The following is a 20159-nucleotide window of genomic DNA, read 5'->3' on the forward strand; positions in this document are numbered from 1 at the left end:
ATCGATCCCAAACATCGCCGCGGCAGACCCTTCCTACCAGCCTTCTGCACAGTGGTGAATGTCATTCTCTGCAAGGGTTTGCCTCATCTCAGCCAGGCTGGGACATCTCTTGACACCTCGCTCTCTGCCCATCTGTTTGAACGCCGAATGAAAACTGGAAGGCCTAGAAATCCGAACCGCATCGCGATTCAAGTGTTCTGAACAGGGACAACTGAAGAAGGAGGGGAGAAGGGGGGGGAGAGATTGCTTTAATCCATCCTTTTTATGAAACAGAAAAACAAATGGGAGTCAGGTAGCTTATGCCATAATGATGAACAATATACAAAGCACATGTATAGCAATTATTATAAAACATGTATTTGTAGTGCAAGTCAAAATATAGGGACTCTACTCATACTGGCCAGCTAGAGGGAAACACATGATTCTGAGTGATCAAAAAGAGCCCCAAATTCAAATTCAAAGTCATGAGAGCTGACAGTATTACAGAGTACAAAAATATGGTGAAAATTTACACATTACACATAAAGTAGGTAATTTTTTAATAGTTTACAAATAGAGATCTACAGATATGTTTCCAATTAAGCTGGCTTTTACTACCCACCTATTGTAATACTCTAGGTATGGTTACATATACCAAAAGAACAAAAAAAATCCCATAGCATAGCTATACAGCAACATATTAAGGTCTGAAGATTAGACCAGTACATGTTAAATATTTCACTGGTTTACTAAACTGACATTTTAAATCATTTACAGTAAAAAAAAAAATCTTATAGACTTGTCTTTGAGACTGAAACAGAGTGTCCTTTATTAGTAAATTATTCAGTATTTAAAACAAGGGTTTGAGACCTTACAAGAAGTCTCTCTAGGCAGCTGGCACAAAAAATAAGGTATTTTAAAGGCAGAGTTTGTCAATAATGTAATAACTGATTTCTATTTTAATCGAACTAAACTAACCATTATTCTTCTGATTCTTTTGAGCTTGTGTTCCTTTAGGCTTTATATGTATTTCTGGCAGCTTATTTGGTCTCCACTTTGTCCACATTGGCTGGTTTTCTTTTTTTCCAATGGCGATACGGAAATGTTCATTTAATAGTTTTTACACACAAATAAATAATGCACTGTTAACTCTACAACTAAGAGGAATGGGTAGGATGCCTATTGCGTAACAATACAGAGAGATCAAGTAAGGCACGGGACAGATACAGCAACTCCACTTCATGGGATTTTCCTGTTTTTTTCCTTTCACATAGTAACACTAACAAATTTCTTCCAGTGTTTATTTTTTAAAAGGTTTCTTTTTTCTTTAACTTTGCTTCTTGTCTATCTCACACTATGTGTAGGTGAAATGTAGGAAAAAAGCCTTCAATGTTTTGCTTCGGATGCCAGTTTAAAAAAAAAAAACCAAAACCAAAAACTTTCAAACAGTTCGGACTAGTACCACTTTTTTTCTTCTTTTTTTTTTTTTAACACTGATGAACCTGGGTTTTTATTTTTCTTTCTTTCCTTCTCGCTCTCTCTTTCTTTTTTTCCCTCTTTTTTTTTTTTTTAATAAACACACGTCATGCTGTTTCGGGGATATCCTTTAGCTGCACTTGCAAGACTTTACAATCATGTTGGACAGCTGTTCAATTTTGGGTGCTTTGCCAATGTAGTAGAGGATGGTGAGGGGTTCCAAATCCTGGGACACACAGCACGGAGAGGCAGAAGCTTCTGGATTTATGGTGTTATACAAGCTGAGTACCTAGAAGGAGAAACAAAAAAACAGATTAAGGCATCCGCCTTTAACAACCAAATTACTTTCTGCATCACCTCCTCCCACAGCACCTGAGAGAATGCCTACAGAAAGCAGTATGAAGATTCCTGGATTTTAATATTTTTTATGTTTCTTCACTTCAATCTGGTGTCACAATATGGCCTCAGTTTGCTAGGGTTTTGTACATATAGTCTTAAACCTCAAAACAGGTACATGCCTGGAGCCTGCCTTTAAAGTGTAGCCCTTTGAATCAACACACACACTATATTCATATGGAAAGAAGAAAATGAAAGTTTTTTATCTGTTTATTCAGATTGCCATTTGCTGTTTGCAGCATTTTGGCTTTACAAGTGCACCAAAGAGAGAAGTAAGCCCTTCACAACATAGGTACTCATCTGCTTTTACCCTCTGGCTATGTTAATTAAGTTCATTAAGGCCACCCTGCAAGCACCAGGACTCAAGATGCAGCTACTCCTGTTGAGAACCAGCTGTGGTGAAGTTATCACCTATGTCATGTTGGATTCCTATGCATGGTTCTCTGCAAGGGAAGTATGTAGGGTTAGCCACTGATGATGCATAGATATTCCCGAGGATGCCATTAATGTCTTAGCCAAACACCAAGTGACCTTTTCCTAGAACTTCAACACAACATTTGCAGTTTAGAGAGACAGAAGATCTGTTCAGGACAGCAACACTAACTACTTTATTAAGCAACTTCTGACTCTTTGGGCAACTATCCAAACCACATATTTGTGACCATGACAGTTATTCTTCCTCTTTCCTTTACAAACAAGTGCTGCTCCAAAATGTGTACACTATTACCCCACATCAGCATGGAAACATACTTACCTTATTTATACCTCTGCCTGCCAACATTGTACCATTAGCAATGTCACAGCCAGTAACAGTTACAAAGGGGTAAATTTACATCGTATCTCAGTTTTACTAACCAAAAGGAACACAAGCTGTCCCTTGGACATGGAGACTTCTCCCTGTCGGCCAACATGGAGCTGGTATTTTAAGGAAGGTTTGAAAAAGGGGAGACATCATTCTTAGTATGGACCTGAGGGTGAAATTCTTACTTTATGACAACTGTGATGCAAATGTCTGCCTCTTGCATTTACTGTCTAGACATCCCTATTGACAGTTGAGAGAAATAAGCACTTCTCAGCAGACTACTGCTCATCCTAAGGCAGTTGACTAAAATACCACACCTAATCTCTAGAAGTCCCATCTTAGACGACTATCATTTGGTTCTTCAATATCCCAGACATATAAATTTTCAAAGTACAAGAAAGAATACATCTTTTGAAGTAAAAGAAGGACATCCATCAGTACATTTTCATGAAATTCAGCATGGCAAGTGCTAATCTTGAAATGGTAGGTCATAAACGTAAGTGATAACCAGGTGGTACACCACTCAGCCCTTTCGTTACTCTGACAGTGACTTCCTCAGTGCCTTTGCTGACTGAGCTCATTGTGCCATCATCCACTCCTGCTCTATAATGAAAGGCCCTTCCCAGGCCACCTCCCAAGGCTACATATGCACAAAAAGCATTCAATTCAACCATATCATATTGATGAACACATACAAAAAAAATCTCTGGGTCAATACATTCCTACTGCTTGAGGCCATGTGTGAGTTCCTCAAAAGGACCACATTTCATCATCTTTAGTTATTGAGACAAACTTTGAGCATTGGTGCTGATGTCAGTCCCAGAAACATAGTTCACCCTGCAGTTATAAAACTGAAGTTACAGAAGCTGAAAATTAGCAAAACCACTACTTACTCTGCTGTGCTGAGTATCTGAGCTCCATAAATACGGGCAGGCTCCTGCACAGAAATTAGCATGGTATCCTTTAGGTTCATGAATCCATTTCCAGCCAAGATCCCTCTTGAAGTCAATATAAAGTGGACGCAGACAGCAATTATCCTGCACATTCCTTGGAAATAAAGTACAGACAAACCCATTGGTCATAACAAAAACAACACAGGGAATGAAAATAATCCAGTTCCTCGCTCCCTGAATGATGCTTTACAGGCAGGCAAGTCTGAGTCCCAAAAATTCTCAACCAAATCAAATCAATAGTAGCTTATACTGTAACTGAAATTGGATACCTAGACATGGCAGGACTTGCTTTAGAGACAAAGCTAAAGGTTTCCCTGGAGGACTTAGTCAAGTCTTTTTCCCCAGGTTCTACAGAGGGGACTCTATGAGTAGGTGAGCAAAGCGGAGGTGATAATTTGGTTGTAATTATTATGGGACTAATGCACTTGGGAATCATCTCAGATGGAACTCATCAGCCTTTGCTGCCTAAAGTCACAACCTCTCTCATCTGCCACTGTCTCTGCGGGATTGGAGACCACTGGGCAGACACCTGCTGCACAGACCCCGTGGGTCTGCAAATGAGGGGATGAGTTCCGTATAAATACCAACTGTAAAGAAACAATGATAAACAACTGCATGACACCTCACAGGCTGGTATGATTTTTTAAGTATATTGAATACAGATGCATAGTTACCTAAAACAATAGGCAGCATCTAGAGCACGCTTCTTCCGCCGACTGGGCTGTTGCGACTCAAGTCTGTAGGAGGGTAATAACATTAGCAGAAGATGTGGGGTCTTCCCACTGTATTTTTTCCTATTGGACTTTAAAGCTTTCACATCACCACTGGAATATGTGTAGTCATCAATACCTTCAAAAAATACATTTTGGTGATAAACATTGTGTTGCTTTTTCTTCACAAATTAAATAAACCATCTCTTAAAAATATTCTCTTAGAAACTTGGCCATGATGGTGTCAGCTGAGCATGTTTACCGGGGAAGGGGGGGAAATTTCAAACCAAGATCCCTAGGATATTCACAGTTCTCATGTTATATATTGTACTGGCCCTCCCATATTCACCACTGTTTAATGGCATTTCAGCACATTTACCAGAACTATTGAAATGAGTAACAGAAAAGATAATTTAAGTCATTGCATCTGCATTGCTTAGTTTCAAATGCCCCAAGCAGTGATTCTTTTGTCACGTCACTTAAAGTAGCATTTCTAACTTTAAACTAGCTATGTACCTTTTAAAACCTTTTAACATCATTAAAGCTGCTCTGTATACTTCACCTTCATTTCCCACTGCTTACTCCTATCCCATCAGTTTTCTCTATCACATTCGCTCCCCTCTAATACTTTGAAATTCTCCATCTCCCATTGCCAGTTTATTTAAATCTGCTAATTTTCCCCAGAAGTCAGTTATTCTAGTCCCTTCTTTTGTATGGGCATGGCAAAGACATTGATCAAAGTATTTCTTCTCTAAGTGGCAAACTATGACCTCCTATTTTGCATTTTCTCTTTGAACACAATCTGCCTTACTAGCTTCTTATCATGGCAATAACACAGGCAAGAGACTCAAGGTATTGGCCTTTCATAGTAGTCATGTTATGCCTTTTGCTAGGACTGTTTTGAAAATTAACCTCCCCAACAAGATAATACTATCTAAACAGAAAAAGATACACTTTTCTTTTTGTAACATTTGCAATTACAGTGACCAAACATCATACTAAGAATTTTTTAAATACACACAATGGCTTTAATCATATGTACAGTACATGTATTTACTTATAGAAAAATTTCCAATGCAGTGAAACAATAGTTAGAGAACTTAATACTTGGAATACACTCAAATCCTTGGAACACGAGTGAACTAAAATCATGATATGCTTTAAAAAATGAGAACTGTATAAACAGAATTTGCATTAAAATTTGTTCTAATATACCTACAGTTTTATATGTACTGGTGAATGATAACTCCAGTACTGTCAATTAAATACTATTTCCCTTTTCGAAAGTGAAAGTTTAATGGCTTAAAAACACAAGGGAGCTTATATGACCTTGATATATTTACTCCATATCACCTTGTCTGCTGTCCATAAAAAGCACATATATCTATAACCCACACTACATACTGTTTATTTTTTAACATCCAATCTTTCCTACTAAGTCTGACTCATTAGAGTACTAGGATGGACAGCAGTCAAAGGGTTTATTTTGAAAATATTCAGCATGTTTTTCTCACTACTATCCAACAGGGGATGGCTTACTATGCAACAGACTTCACTAAACCCCAAACTGTATGTATATCCTGTGTGCTTGCTACGAACTGTAACACAGCCTCTTAAGGACATCAAAGCTGCATGCAAGGAATGAGATAGCTTATTCATGCCATCTCATTTTAGAATTTGTTCAGATGATATAATTTTACCCTTGTGCCTTTAATACCATTTCCTACCAGCTGAGAATCATGATTCTCAAAAGAGCAAGTTTTCAATTAGCTGAATGCCATCTAGGAGGCAGTAACAGCTTTTTATTTCCCTCCTCAATTAGTAAGTACTACAACATTTTAAAAAGTTGGTGTCTTTTCTTTCATTACCTGCAAATCTTGCTTCAAGCTCCTCACTTTTATTTGGGATGATATAATTATTGGAAGGCACGAAGGTACAGCACGGACAATGTAAGCTTATCTTAAATCCAAGATTCCTGTCTGCAAAACATAATAGTGAGTGGAGTTGGTTTTTACACATGGAATCAACCTGAAATACTGCTGAGTTAATGGAGGAGCAGTTAGGTCAGGAATGAAGGCAAAGAGCACTTGTTGTCACCTCTGTGATGGAGCCACTCATGTACAGCCTCAGTGACATCAAATGACAACCATTCTCCTTCAGCTCTTGTTTTAACTACTTTGCTGTCAATGTAGCGCTGTCCTGGTGATGATAATTCTTTAGATTTTAACACCTGCAAGAAACAACAAATAAGATTGCCTACAGGTTAACATTTACCTGGTTGCTATTAAAATGGACCACTAACATTATAAAATAGCAGAAGAAACTATTACAGTTCAAATCTCTATGCAGCAGACTTTTAGAATGCACATTTTCAGAAAGAATTTTCTTGGGATGTGTAAGGAGAAGAACATGATTTAAAACCACTCTAATGAAATCAGCTTGTGGTCCCAAGCAAAATATACAGAAATCACACAGAAAGAACTGCCCTGAAAACTCATCCTGTAGTACAAGCAGTCAAGATATCAAAGTAAACATCAAAAGAAGCTATTTTACCTTCTTCAGTAATACTTACACTGGCTAGAGCATAACAACAGATGCTGAAGTACCACCTGTACAACGTAGTCTGTACACTGAAGATATTATATTGCTCACCCATAGCTAATCCCTATGGTATTGCCTTATTCATGCTTTCAGCCTTCTTTTTGATTTCAGGTACTAATCATACATTAAACATATGTACATATTATACATGTATTTGTGCAACAGGTGATGCTGCTTCCATCCAAACTTTGATGCCAGCATTATTTGTATTTGTGTCAAATGTTTCAGCAAAGCTTGCTACTGCCTATGCAATAAAAAATACCCGTACAAAAGAAACCCAAGCCCTGCATGGCTAGAATTTCAAGTACCCACACTCTTCCTCCTAGTCAAACAATTCAGTGAGTGCCTTCCCACATACAGCCATAGCCTGCTATTATTTACCCTAATTCTAGGATGAAACCAATTGGACTTTTGGCTGCTAACAGGCTGACGGTTTCCTGGTTATTACTATGTTGACAGTTTTGCGATGCAGGGAGCTGGAATGCCATGCAACCTTAAGTCAACTCCAATGAAGATACCACAGGATAACATCACTTTGTAACTTTTGGCATGCCAGCTGTGCGACTTCATATACTGTTACGGGTTTTTCCTCTCTTTAACTATCCATGTCCATCTCCACATGAGTAACTAACAATGTCTCATTGTTTCCTCCTATTTTCTCAGCCCAGAACAACCTGACATCTAGCAAACACTGCTGTAATAAAGCCATGGTGAAACTGCATAATACATGTAAAGAAAAATATTTCCAAAGAGGTGTGAAACTATGTCATCGTGATAAAATTCAGCTTTTCGTAACTAAACAGAAAAGCAGGCTTGAAAAGATCAGATTCTTTCCAGCATGTAGAACCAGCATGTAGAGTCTCCCTATTTATTTCAAGTCAGTGCTGGACCTCTCAAAGGCAAACAGTGCGGCTCTTACAATAACATTTGTCTTATGAAAAGAAAAGCAACATGACAAGCTCTTTGCCTTCCTTCTGATCAACACATTTAGCAAAAAGTCATGAGAAGATGTTGGTTCAAGTCCAGAAGGTTACTAAGTGCTCCTAGTAGGCAATGCTGAGTTCTCCAGTAGAAACTAAGGGCACACAAACAGTGAACATTGGGACTCCTTTTTATGAGGCAACCTTCAAACAAAGTGTCTGAACAATTGTTTACAGAGAGTCTGGCAGCAGCAAGGGGACTACCATTGCTCAGAAGTGCCAGAGGGATGAGAGAATCCGTAATCAATGCTGGGAAAGTCCCAGAGAAGTACAAATATAACTTTGCCTTCCCTTTGGTCTTTATCAGGTCAAGTGTTTCTGAGGATGTAATGCAGCTGTCATTCTGCAAAGATGTTTTGGGGCTGAGGGGGGGGGCAGGGTGTGAGGCAAATGGGACACAAGGACTTGGCTCATTTCTCTTTCTTTCTGCACAGTCATATCTTTCCAAAGACTCCAGAAACTGCATACCTCAGTTTTGGCAGTGATGTAAGGACTAAAAAGTAAGTAATGTGCCAAAAGCAATCTCCTAATGATAACTATAATTGGTCTTAGACATATTTTGAAGACTCGGCTGTGCCTTGGTAGCAAAAATAAAATCTATTTATCCCAGTCTTTATCCCAATTGCTACCAAAAGACAAAGTCAAGGGCTGGCAGTGTGTACCTGCAATGAAAGGCATTTGTAAAAGTACAAGAAATCATCACTGCACATGTCCGATTCTACAAGGAAAATCCATCCTCACCAACGAGCTGAATGACTGGAAAAGTGTTTGCAGGTTTCAGAACTGTACAGCACTGTGGGAGAGGATATGATTCTCTGATTAAAAGAGCTGGATATGATCCATACTATGGTATCTATGATATCTGAAAGTAAAGTTTCTCTCTATGTTGTTTATGCTGCATGTTCAGGAAGAAAATTATGAAGAATGAGCTAAGTATGGGATAATTTCCACAACTGACACCACGGGCTAAACAGGCACTAGTCATTCTTAAGAAAAGGCTATTAAGTATGATGAGTGCCATACTAGGTGAAATTAGCTTGAATCTCCTTCTCCTGGGTTAAGTGCCTTTATAGTCTTAGGGTGATGTATGATCTTAACAATCTGATTACTTGTAAGCAAGAATGACCTTCTAGCTTCACCATTTCCATTTCTCCTTCTTTTTCTCTTACATTGTTGCAAGTGTGGAAAGCTAATGGATGATAAAATCCCAGGCTGGATCCTCAGAGTCTATTTCCTCACACAAAATAATCTGATTAAGAATTCTGCACTTCTTTTCCTACACTGCATTCTATGTTTCCATCCACACTGAAGCAATAGCACTCTACATGGTGGTAAACAAAGGGGCCATTTTGTAGGAATCTCTCAGAAATTTTCATGGATACACTATGTTCTTCAAATGAGTATTCCAGAAATTATTACATGAAACAAGCATTTTAGGTTCTCTCTACCATTTCCCCCCTTTGGTTTGGTTCTTTTTACTTTGCTCTACATTTCTTATCTTACCCTCCCCATCAGTAACATACCCTTTTCTTCCAATACACCCTCAAGCCTATATCCTCACTGAAAAATGTCTCTTTCAGTATTTTCAGTCCTTTCTTCCTACTACATCAACTAGTTTAGTTTCAAAAAAGAATAAAAGCCTTTCCTGTACCTCCCAGCTCTTGCACTTGAAAGCTTGTCTACTTCTTCCAGCTATACTGATTAGTCTTCGAAGAGATATTACCTTTAGCTATAAACATTGCCTTGCCTTACCCATAAGCACTACCTTACCTTTATGCTTAGCCCATCACAACCACATCAAACACTGCTATCAGAAATGTTGCTGAACAGCTTGTATCTGCAAGAGCTAAACGAAAGCCTTTGTGCAAAAGCTTTCAGTGCACTAAAAATATTAACAGAAGATGGGGCAAAAAAACACCCACATAAGAGAAAGTCTACTGAGTTAAACTTCCTCTTTAATCCTTTCTCATTTCCATCTGGCACATTAACCAAACATTGTCTCTTAAAGAGGTAGAAGGAGTTTGGTCTGATTTATAGGTCATGATGTGGAAGGCTAGGGTTTTCAGGCGGGGGGTGGGGGGGGAGAACTGTGCATCACCAACTGCATGCAGAGACACAGATTCCATCATTTGCATGAGCGGGAGACAGTTTCCACACAAGCAGCCCCACCTCCCTCACTCAGGAGCAACACATTCAAACACCTGCAGGCACAAGCAGCTGATGATGCACAAGAACTGTGTGCGCACAGGCGAGAGCACGCACACCTTCACACACGCGTGAGCGAAAGCTCAAAATCAACAAACTCAAACCCCAGGTTCTGAACGTGGGGATGTTCTTCCAGGTGTATCTGTTTATTTGGCCTTGCTTTCAACAGAGTGATAAAGTAACACTGCCTTTTGTAATAAAGGATTATGCAGGCATCACATTCTGTGGGGATGAGCCGAATAGGTACAAGTGTTACCAAAAGGTTATCCAGCAGACTTCTAGCTCAGTATACAGAGTAATTTACATTCAGCAGTAGTGCTCTAAATTCTAAGAACAATTTGGGTTTTTTCTACCCTCTTTTTATGTGATTCCTCCCTTTCACAGGAAAACAAACAGCCAGTACACTTGTTAATCTCCTCTTGACCAAGTGTCTTGTACACTTAAGCCCTGCCTTCTAGCTATCTTTTTCTATGGCCTGCTAACCTTTCCCTCATATTTTTTTTTATTTTGAGGCTTCTTAAAAACACCTGGGGAAAATAATACTTTACAAATACCTGTGAAGGGTATCATATACATGCAGCTACTGCCAGCACATCAAGGTGAAACAAACACATGAATATATAAACAATGCAGTTAATTGCAGGAAATGGCTCATGAAGATGCCAGATGCAAACAAATAATTGCTCTTGTTTGCACAGCTCCATATGTTTAGGAAGCCCAGCTGGGGATCTTGGTGATGACAGCACTCACATGCCACTCTCTTAGGCCTGCCAGATTTCTGGTATTTTACAAATCCTGTTGAAATCTATTCTTCATGGGTCCTCCAAAGGTGTTCTGCTCAGTCTTCTGGGGGAGACCCTCTGCCTGGCTGGCAGCTATTTGTCTGTGCTCCTCCTCACTCATTAGAGGAGGCTCACCTCTGATATCATCTTGAAAGTGTATCCCAAATAACCAGGAACAGGGCACTCAGCAGTGAGAAGTTTTAGTTTCGTCACAAACTGGTTTCAGAAGAATGACAGGTGAGTTTCCAGAAAATACTGATTTCTAAATTACTTCTGCCACCCTGCTATGCTTGCTTTTCAGATCAACTGTAGATTTTTAAAAAAATTTAAGTATCAAGTAGCTGAAATCTTCATTAAAATATTGGAGGATGAACTGTTTATTTATAGGCACACATGTTTATACCCTCAAGTAACTATCACACAGTTCTGAGTATAAAAATAAGGACAAGGATTATCTTAGTCTGTATTTTATAAACTGTAAGTACACTGAGAACACTATATAATTCATGATAATAAACAAAGCAGAATGTTTACAAAATTAGAAGAAACATGACTTTAAAGAATGGGGTATATCAGAAGCTGATATAAGCAGAACAGCAGCATTCAGCGTCAGTGTAATTATACTGGTTCAAAAACAAAACCAGAAAAACCTCCAAACCTCAAGACTCTGTTAAAAAGAAACATAATTATTTTGCTCAAATTTTCCTTTGCCTACTCCCCCGCTCATATACTTAGGCAGCTAAAGCAGGGGATAACTGAATCAACACATTAGTGTATGTATTCTAGACAATAACCACTGACAGCAGACGCCAGAACAGCCTGTCTTCATGACTCATTACAGAGCTAAAAGGAAAAAATTTGACATAAAGATACACTGGTTCTTTCAAAGAATTAGAGCTCCAGAACAGCAACAGGCTTGGTTTATTTCAGATTCGATGGTCTGGCCAAAATCTACTTCTAAGTCTTCTATAGTCACCACAGTCAGATGCAGAAGAATGGGAAAACTACAATTAAGTATAATTTGCAGTGGAATAGTTTTGGCTAATAAATTCACCACCTCCTCAGCAAGAAAACAAGCAAACAAAACGCTGAATGTGGTTCAGCAGTGATGATACACAGGCTGATGCATCAATGACATACATTTGCCACAGCCAAGAAAACCCTGGGCACCCATCAAAGGCCAAGTTTTTGCAATAACAAGGGCACTTTATAGCTGGGTTTGAGAATTAGAGTCACCAACTGTTTGGAAATGTTTTTGATGACTTACAGTTTCTTAAAACAAGTTGATGAACTTTCAAAACATAGTAATAAGATCATACGGCCACTTAAAAATATCTATCCTATCTGCTGTGTTGGCCTGGAGCTTGAAATGGTTACTGCTGTCAGCCAGTGTGGGTTCTGCAATCACTGAGTAGCAGTAAATACGGCATTATCTTGTAAAAACCTGCTATAAATCTGTTTTTCCTCTCCATTCATTCTGGACTGTCTGATCTCCTCCCTCCAGATGCTGTTGGCCCCCTGATAACTTCCTTCCTTCTCTTCTTTTCTCTGTCATTTCAGGCTCCTGTGATGTTCTTGTGTATTACAACACCTTGGCAGGCTCACTACTCTTCCTCTTACTTATCAGCCATTATCCACGGTTTCCATTGGAACTTCAAGGCCCTTTTAAAATAATGGAAATAACCTGACATGTGCTTGTAAGCTCAAAGTAAATAAGCCCAAACAATGAGATCCAGTGGTAAATGATGTGCTAATGCCAGTTAACACAGAGCAAAGTTCAGCTATGCACAGCATGGCTGAAAATTGCCATTTAGGTTAACTTTTTCTGAACTAGAAGAAACCTGCAGGGTACTCCAGCCTAACCCTCTACACTGGAATAACCAGATTCCCAAGGTCTGCATAAGCAGCTTCTTGTCATTTCCAAATTCTTACACACTATTCACTCTACTGAAAGATTCACTTGCTGCCTGGTTCCAGATTTCAAAGGTCTCCTCAGACAGCTCTCAGAGACTTCAGCCAGCTCCTTCTGAAACTTAAAGTTAAAAAATGATCATGCTAATTCTCAATCCTTTCTCACTCCCTGGTTGAACTTGAGGCCTTTGATCCTATCTTGGACGCAAGGAAAAGCAAATCCTTAATTCTGTTGCAAACCTCTCCAGTTTCTTACTCATTATATGTGAAAACATATGTTGTAAAGTGCAAAGCCTCCATACAGTACCTTTTGCCAGATAATTGAGAATCTACTGGCTATCAAAATCTTAGCTGCTTCTAAGTGCAAGAGATCGACTGTGTATTTTTTTAAAAAATTGTCAGTGTGAATTTTCAAGCTCTTTCTGTAACCACTTCTGCAAAGGAGTAATTCAGACACTGCCTCCAGTGCTGTGAAGTTTAAAGGGCTTTACAGCCCCCCTGCTTATCAATGGAAGTCTTTCCATTACTTGCAACGGTCTCGGAATCAGGCTCAAACTGAGGGCAGAATCTTTGGAGACCAGTATATGAGATGCAGAGTTCCTGCCAAAATACAAAGGTATGGAGTACTTGCCAAAGTTTGTAAAAAACCCCATAGCTCTCTGATCCATCTGCTCAGAACTTGCCAGACACGTTCTTCATGCAAACTTGCAAATAAAAAGAACATATTGCACACATAACCCAACCTCCTTTATATCTGGATGGGCTACAGCTGCAGTAGGATTCTCTTACAGTGTTGGCCGATACTTGCTTAAAGGTAAAAGAAGGTGAAGTGTGAGGGGGGTAAAGAGATGAGTGCTTAAGCAGGTCAGAAAGGGAAGCAAAGTCAAGTATGTCATGGAATCACTGTGACAGACTTATTACATCACTCTGCAGTGAGGGGATGAGCTCTGGGAAGAGAATGGATCCTGAGATGGGATTTCCTCTCCATTTGTTCCCCAAGCAGGGCCTTCCTCCTGCTACTGAAGATACATGTGCAATGTAAGTTGGGGACACAGCCCTGAGGCCGTTCAGGCTGATTTATGCTTAAGCAGGCAGGAAGACTCTGCATTGTATAAGCAATAAACAAAAACGGGCGGGTCTGGGGTCCTTCTCCTGGAAGATTCTGAAATATTGAGGGCAATTTCCTGCCATTTAGGAGATTTTTAAGATAGCTCCAAAGAAAGATTTTATATAAAATGAAGCAAAACAAAAAAATCCCATAAACTTATCTAGTATTTAGCTTTAACTTGCCAGAGGCACATTATGTTTTATTAAAATATCAACAAGTAGGAGCCAAAGTCAACAAAACCAGAGTGGGTTATCCTGTATTCTAGCCAAATCCCCCAGATCCTGAAGGGTACTCCTGTGTTCATCTCCTCTTTACACACTGGTCTCCCAAGCCCTTTCTCTTCCTCAACCCTGTCCCTGACAGCCATATCTCATCTTCATGTGCATTTTACTACAACATTTTGGCATGCAACTTTCTTGGCTATCTGAATATTTGGACTTAGTGCTTCTTCTAAGATGTCATCTTCCACAAGTCACTCCTCTTTCTTCCCTTCCTCTTGCCTGCCTTCTTCCACATAACTCACAATTCTCCTTGTGGTTTTCTCTTCCCAGCACCTACAGGCATCCACCCAAACCACTCCCACCCTCCTCCATTTTGTGCCACCATCTATTCTCTTCATATCGGCTTCTCTCCAAGAAAGCTTCACACTGTTTCCTGTACCTCCCCAGAACAGAAGCACTACCTTCCCCCCTCCAACAGGCTCCCTAGCACAAGGCCAGCAAGCCAACCTGATGTTCCTCAGCCCAGTAACTTCCATGCTGAGGTGCTTTGTTCAAACTTGCTCATGTCTAAGCGTAACATAGACTTGGCCACACCACCAAATCCTAGCCCAAAGGGCAGGAACCCAAATCCAGCAGTTGTTTTCTGACCCATGGCCTGCACTCCTACCCCTCCTATAAAGTGCCTGCACCACATATGGCAATAAATCTATCAGCTCAGTGCCCTACATTTCTACGCATAGCAGTGTTGAGCTGGGACTACACGCTGGCTTTTGCCAGGAGCTAATGGGGGTATCATCTATTTCTTCAAGTTGTCTTCAATAACTGCTCTGTTCCTGGCAAGAGGTAGTTGCATATGAGATACACTTTCAACTTGCAGTGAAGATGATGCAGCGATAAATACTTCTCATCATGCTCACAGACTATTTGCCAAGGGTACTCTATACATGGTCTCCAATGTACTGACATCTTTTTGTAGGAGATACAGTATTTGGAATCAGAAAAGGGGATTCTGAAACAGGGAGAAAACAGCAATTCAACTGAAATATACAGCAAATTAACTTCCTCTGGTCCTGAGTTGTTGCTGAGGGGGTCAGGGAAGAAGAAGGAGGTTGGTAGAATAGAAAGTTATTAGGTCCACACTTTATACTCAGTTTGGCACCTCAAAGAACACTGTACATTTGCCATTTAACATAACCTTGCAACCTTTTGGATTGCACGAATCTGGTTTCAGGACAGTAATACATAAATTATGAGATCCAAATATACTACTTTAGATGTGGGTCACAGTCAATTATAACCAAATGCACCAGGTGACATCTGTAATACAGACATCCTGCACCAGCTCAAGCCACAAATCCTGCTTCATGGTATTTTCTTCCATGGCATTAGAGACAGCACTTTTTGGCAAGAAAAGAGAGCAAGGCCCCTCTGCTCCTGATTATACGGAGATCAGTCAGAAGAATCTCTGCTGCAGTCAGTGTAAATTGCCTCAGATTTGCACCACAGAGATTTGGCCCAAATCTATAGTAGCTCACTCTAAACGTATTTCCCAACTGAAAAACAAGACAAAACACTGTCTGAATTGAAAGTATTTGAACAACTGACTGTGGTTTAAATTTAAATCTGACTCATAATGGGGTAATATGTTCCACAGCATCTTCCTCCTCATACCTCCAAGTAGGGAGAGAGGTCCTTAAAGAAGTGGGGGTTACCACTGTCTAGAGGGCAGACGGCTCTTCCTACCCGGAGAAAGCTCCACAGGAGCTCTCGGCATGGACTAGGCCCTCCCAAACATGGAAAGACCAAAGGTCTGCTCTGGCTTGCTTCAAATTCTTCATTGCAATCTGATGTCCCACTCTGGGATTTAACCTGGCACCATTCATTTGCTCCAAACCTGTGCTCTGATATGTCCCATGGTACATCCTCCCCATCCACAGCCTCTCAGGTATTCCCACTCACTGCAGCCTCAGGTAATGATGACAATAAAACATAGCACTTCAGCTGCATTTTCTGTGATGCTTTATGATCTGTTAACAAAACATGGCACCACTTCCATAGGAAGCAGTTATTACTTGTTATTGTTTGACTGCCCATACATAATAAAAATATCTTAAAACAACACCACAATGCTCTCTGAAGGATGGCTTTTCACCCTGTGAGGGTTTCCACTAGTTCAGCTTTGCGGTGGTGCCTATTTATTTTCTGGAATGCTTATTCATAAAAGACAAGGGTTTTTTTGAAGGGTGCAGAGACTTTATTCATAAATACAGAAGCACCTTAATAAAAGAAAGATGTGATGAAGTCTTCAAAGCAGGCAAGAAAACCAATGAACAAAGACATTCCCATAACAACTGAGCTTTATCTGATCAAATTCCAATAAAGCCTGCATTTGGCATAAATCTTTAAAAACATAGCAAGGGCCACTGGAGGATGCTAAAACTTGTTTATTTAATATTATTCCTCCTCCCTTCCCCAAAAGCACTTTATCCTCTCAATATTTTCTGAAGTCTCAGTGCACATTGAGAAGTGATCGTGGTGCAGTGGAAGGACAGAAGGAGAAGCACAGGAGAGCGCTCGCCATGTCTGAGGTCATGCCGCTTCCTTCCTTCCCTCCAGCTTCCCACTCTCCAACGTGCTGCTGATCAGCAGTATAACCATCAGATTACCCCTCCTTTTGGGCAGAAGAAACAACAGAAAAGACAGTGCCTTTAAAGAATTTAATTCTCTGTGGCTTCGCTTATCCATAGCCAAGAAGAGACAGAAGCTTTTGTATCAGCCTTAATTCCTACTTCTATGATTTTATTATTTTCCATCCTAAGACTACTTAGTATGTGCACTGCGTTTCCCATCTGTGCAGGAACACACAGATGTGGCTGACTAATCCTTAAACACCAGAAGTATTCTGGGTGAGAACAGACACTTTCTGCTCACAGGAATTACCATTTGCCCACTGGCTTCGCAGATGCATCCAGGGCACCTCCATGAGAATTAATCTCTAAGACTCACTGCCCAGAGAAATCTGGAGGGCAGCAAACCTGGCAAACAGATCCATAACCACTCACTCCCAGCATAAATATGATGGGGCACTCTGTGCTCCAGCCTGGACTCTGAGGTGGGAACAGGGTCCTGCTGCTGCTGCACCAGGGGCCAGGAACGAGGGGCCACAGCCCTGGCTTGCCATGCCAGGCAGCCCCAGAATGCCTTCCCAGAGTCAGTGCAAACAAGGGCTGTAGGAAAACACAAGGTCCCTTTCTGATGTGGTTTGGAAAAGGGAGCCAAGTATAGCCTGAGGAAAGCTTAGCCAAAAAGGTGCAGTCTTGCATTTCTTTTTTCGTTTTAAGGGGAGATCTGTAAGGTCACAGGACCACACAAAGAAAGAATCAGGAGGAGAAACAAAATATTTATATTCTGCTTGCTTATTTTTTCAATTTACCCTGCACATCTGTCTCTAGCTGTTCCTAAAATAGTCCTTGAGAGTAATGTTGTCCCTTCTGCACCAATGGTATACATACTACTACTAAATTTCCACTGGACTCAATCAGAAAGCTCTTGGAGAGCAGTTAGACTATTTCAGTGAACCACAAGAGAGCTATGACTCTCTTCAGAAGACTTCTGCCTCTCTCTTCCTGCTTGACTGAGAAAGACTAGGAGACAAAGGAACAATCATTCCCTGAAACTGCAGGAATGAGAGGAATTTCAAAAACCCTCATCAAGAAGATCTCCACAACAAAGCAAAACACTAGGCAACCTGAAACTTGGTCAGAGGAGAAAAAACCCCCTAATAATTAAATGTTGCTTATGCAAGATGAAAAACCACACTGTTCCTTCTGGGCACAACAGCCTTGGCAAGCCCAGCACCTATCTCACAAGACAGGAAGTCTTGCTTATGCACAGAGGAGGAGCAGCAGCTGCACATGCCAACTCCTCTAGCAATCTCCTCTGCAAGGCTCACTCTCCATGCATGGCTTTTCATGCTGGAATCAGATACCTGACAAAGTCTTCAGCCCTTACAGAACATATCTGCTTCTCCCACTTTCACTGAAACAACATCTTCCTCACTCTTCCCTTTTACCTCTCACATTTGTGCCTTCCTTTACTGCTAGACAACCCTATCTGCACTATCAATATATCAATACACAGCCCTGAAACTCCTCTAGCATCACTGTGGTACCAATGTCTCCTACCCATCCTTCTTTGTCTTCATCTCCACAGATTTTCTTCTTCCTAATCTCTAAGATTCACATACTGAGCTTCTTTAGGATGCTTTCTACGGCACTGTTCTACAGTACAGCATAGAATCATAGAACATCTCATGTTGGAAGAGACCCAAAAGGATCTTGGGTCCCTCCTTTTCAATTTCTTCCTGCTTTTGCTTTTCCTGTTAAACACTGCATGTTAACCTCGTGTTGTGATGGAGATTAGCTGCAGTAATATTTAGGGACTCTCATGCTCCTACAGTAGAGTTGCTGCCAAGGAACCCATGCAGTTCAGATTGGCCATCACAGAGCTATAATACCTCCATACAAGGTTTTAGGAAGAGCTGCATGCAAAATCACAAGGAAAAAATATGACCAAAGGGAAATGCTCTGGAGATAGCTTGCCTCTCTACAAGCAAAAGAGCAAAGTAACATGCCTAAAATATGCCTGGCAAAACACATGCTTAGAGCTTGCTGCCTTTGGCTTGCCTGTTAGTTGGTGGAGAACAGACCTAATCCTACAATAACCTGCACTCATTACTCACCTAACACTTCACTTAGTATGACCCACCCAGCCTAAAAAAGAAACTCCCTTACTCACCAGCCATATATTTATCCAAAGGACCCAAGTACCTGTCTTGGATGCAGGTGTCAGTCATTTCCACGGGCACAGGCTTGCTCGAGTCAGGCTCTCCCAAATAAGCCCCAGCTGTTTCTCATCACAAGGCAAAATCCCAGCCAAGCAAAGGCCTTTTCTTCCATACCACAGCCAAACCCTTTGTGTCCCATGTTCCTCAAACACGGAAAAGCAATGAATGGAGCTCAGACAACCACAGCTGTACTCCTTTCAGGTGGCTGACTAACAGCTCTCAAAAGTAGAACAGAAAGCCCAGAGATGCCATCAGCGCCTTTTAGGATGTCTGAACAGTCTGGCACACCCTTGCCAGAACACACAATTGTTTCAACGGCTGGTGTGGCAGCATCACAGAGACCCACAGTGTATTTCTCTCCGAGGACTGTTAAATACAGGCAACACCAGTGACTCTCAATAAACATTTCTAGCTTTCTCTTTTAACAAATGACAGATTATTTCCTCTGCCTTCCGATTATTCTGCTTTCTTCCTTCATTGGGAAGGAAGGCATCCAGGTCACAGTTATGAAGACAAGCACCCAGTGACCACCTGTGGACCTGAACCACATTCAACTGGGAATCATGCTTTTCCTACGTTTAAACAATGTGTAAACATACCAGTGTGCCTTTTCCTGCTGTCAGCCTCCAGGATTAGCTTATACTGTCTCTTCAAGCAAGAATGTGAATCCAAATTGCCCCTTCTCAGCTCAAAGTTTGCCTTCCACTTGACCAGACCAGGCAGGAAAAGGTGAACATTGAAAGCGAGGGAGATGACTAACTCCAATTTGCACCCAATGGATCTGGCAAGGTTTTCAGCAGAACAAGTCACAGATTGCCAGAACAATCATGAGTTTTACTCAGTATAAAACTGCTGGGAGCTGGGCCCCTTTTAGTTGCTGTGTTTCTCAGCAAAGTGAAGTATGCTTTGGATGAAATATGCTCTAGACAACATTTGCACAAATGCAGACTCTATGTTAAGTGAGGTTAAATGGCTTTAAAGTCCTTAAAGATTGAATGGTATCAATCTTATCAACACTCAGGAGTGAGAGAGCCATGGGGCACGTTCTTCCTCACTCCTCAATCCCTGAATTGTGCACTCCCTTGCCCCAACCCCTGGACTACCATACAGAAGACAGTTTGCAACTGCTAAACTTTGGAATTGAGTTATTAATTCCATTTCCACAAGGAATGATTAAAAGGCTTCTCCC

General features: G+C 40.7%; 1 protein-coding gene across 1 annotated transcript in view; it reads right to left on the bottom strand.

Annotated features, from left to right (window-relative positions):
- Nucleotides 1–507: 507 nt before the first annotated feature.
- The window catches only part of TGFB2 (transforming growth factor beta 2), a 61446-nt gene continuing 41794 nt past the window's right edge, over nucleotides 508–20159 (bottom strand). The window contains exons 3-7 of the mRNA XM_008929156.4: nucleotides 6414–6546; nucleotides 6185–6295; nucleotides 4281–4455; nucleotides 3547–3700; nucleotides 508–1744 (exon numbers count right to left, since the gene is read on the bottom strand). Coding sequence (XP_008927404.1) covers nucleotides 1586–1744; nucleotides 3547–3700; nucleotides 4281–4455; nucleotides 6185–6295; nucleotides 6414–6546 — 732 coding nt within the window. The 3' untranslated portion in view covers nucleotides 508–1585. The remainder of the gene's footprint in view (nucleotides 1745–3546; nucleotides 3701–4280; nucleotides 4456–6184; nucleotides 6296–6413; nucleotides 6547–20159) is intronic.

Source organism: Manacus vitellinus, unplaced genomic scaffold, assembly GCF_001715985.3.
Source record: "Manacus vitellinus isolate BGI_N305 unplaced genomic scaffold, ASM171598v3 scaffold_8_pilon, whole genome shotgun sequence".
Lineage (NCBI taxonomy): Eukaryota > Metazoa > Chordata > Aves > Passeriformes > Pipridae > Manacus > Manacus vitellinus.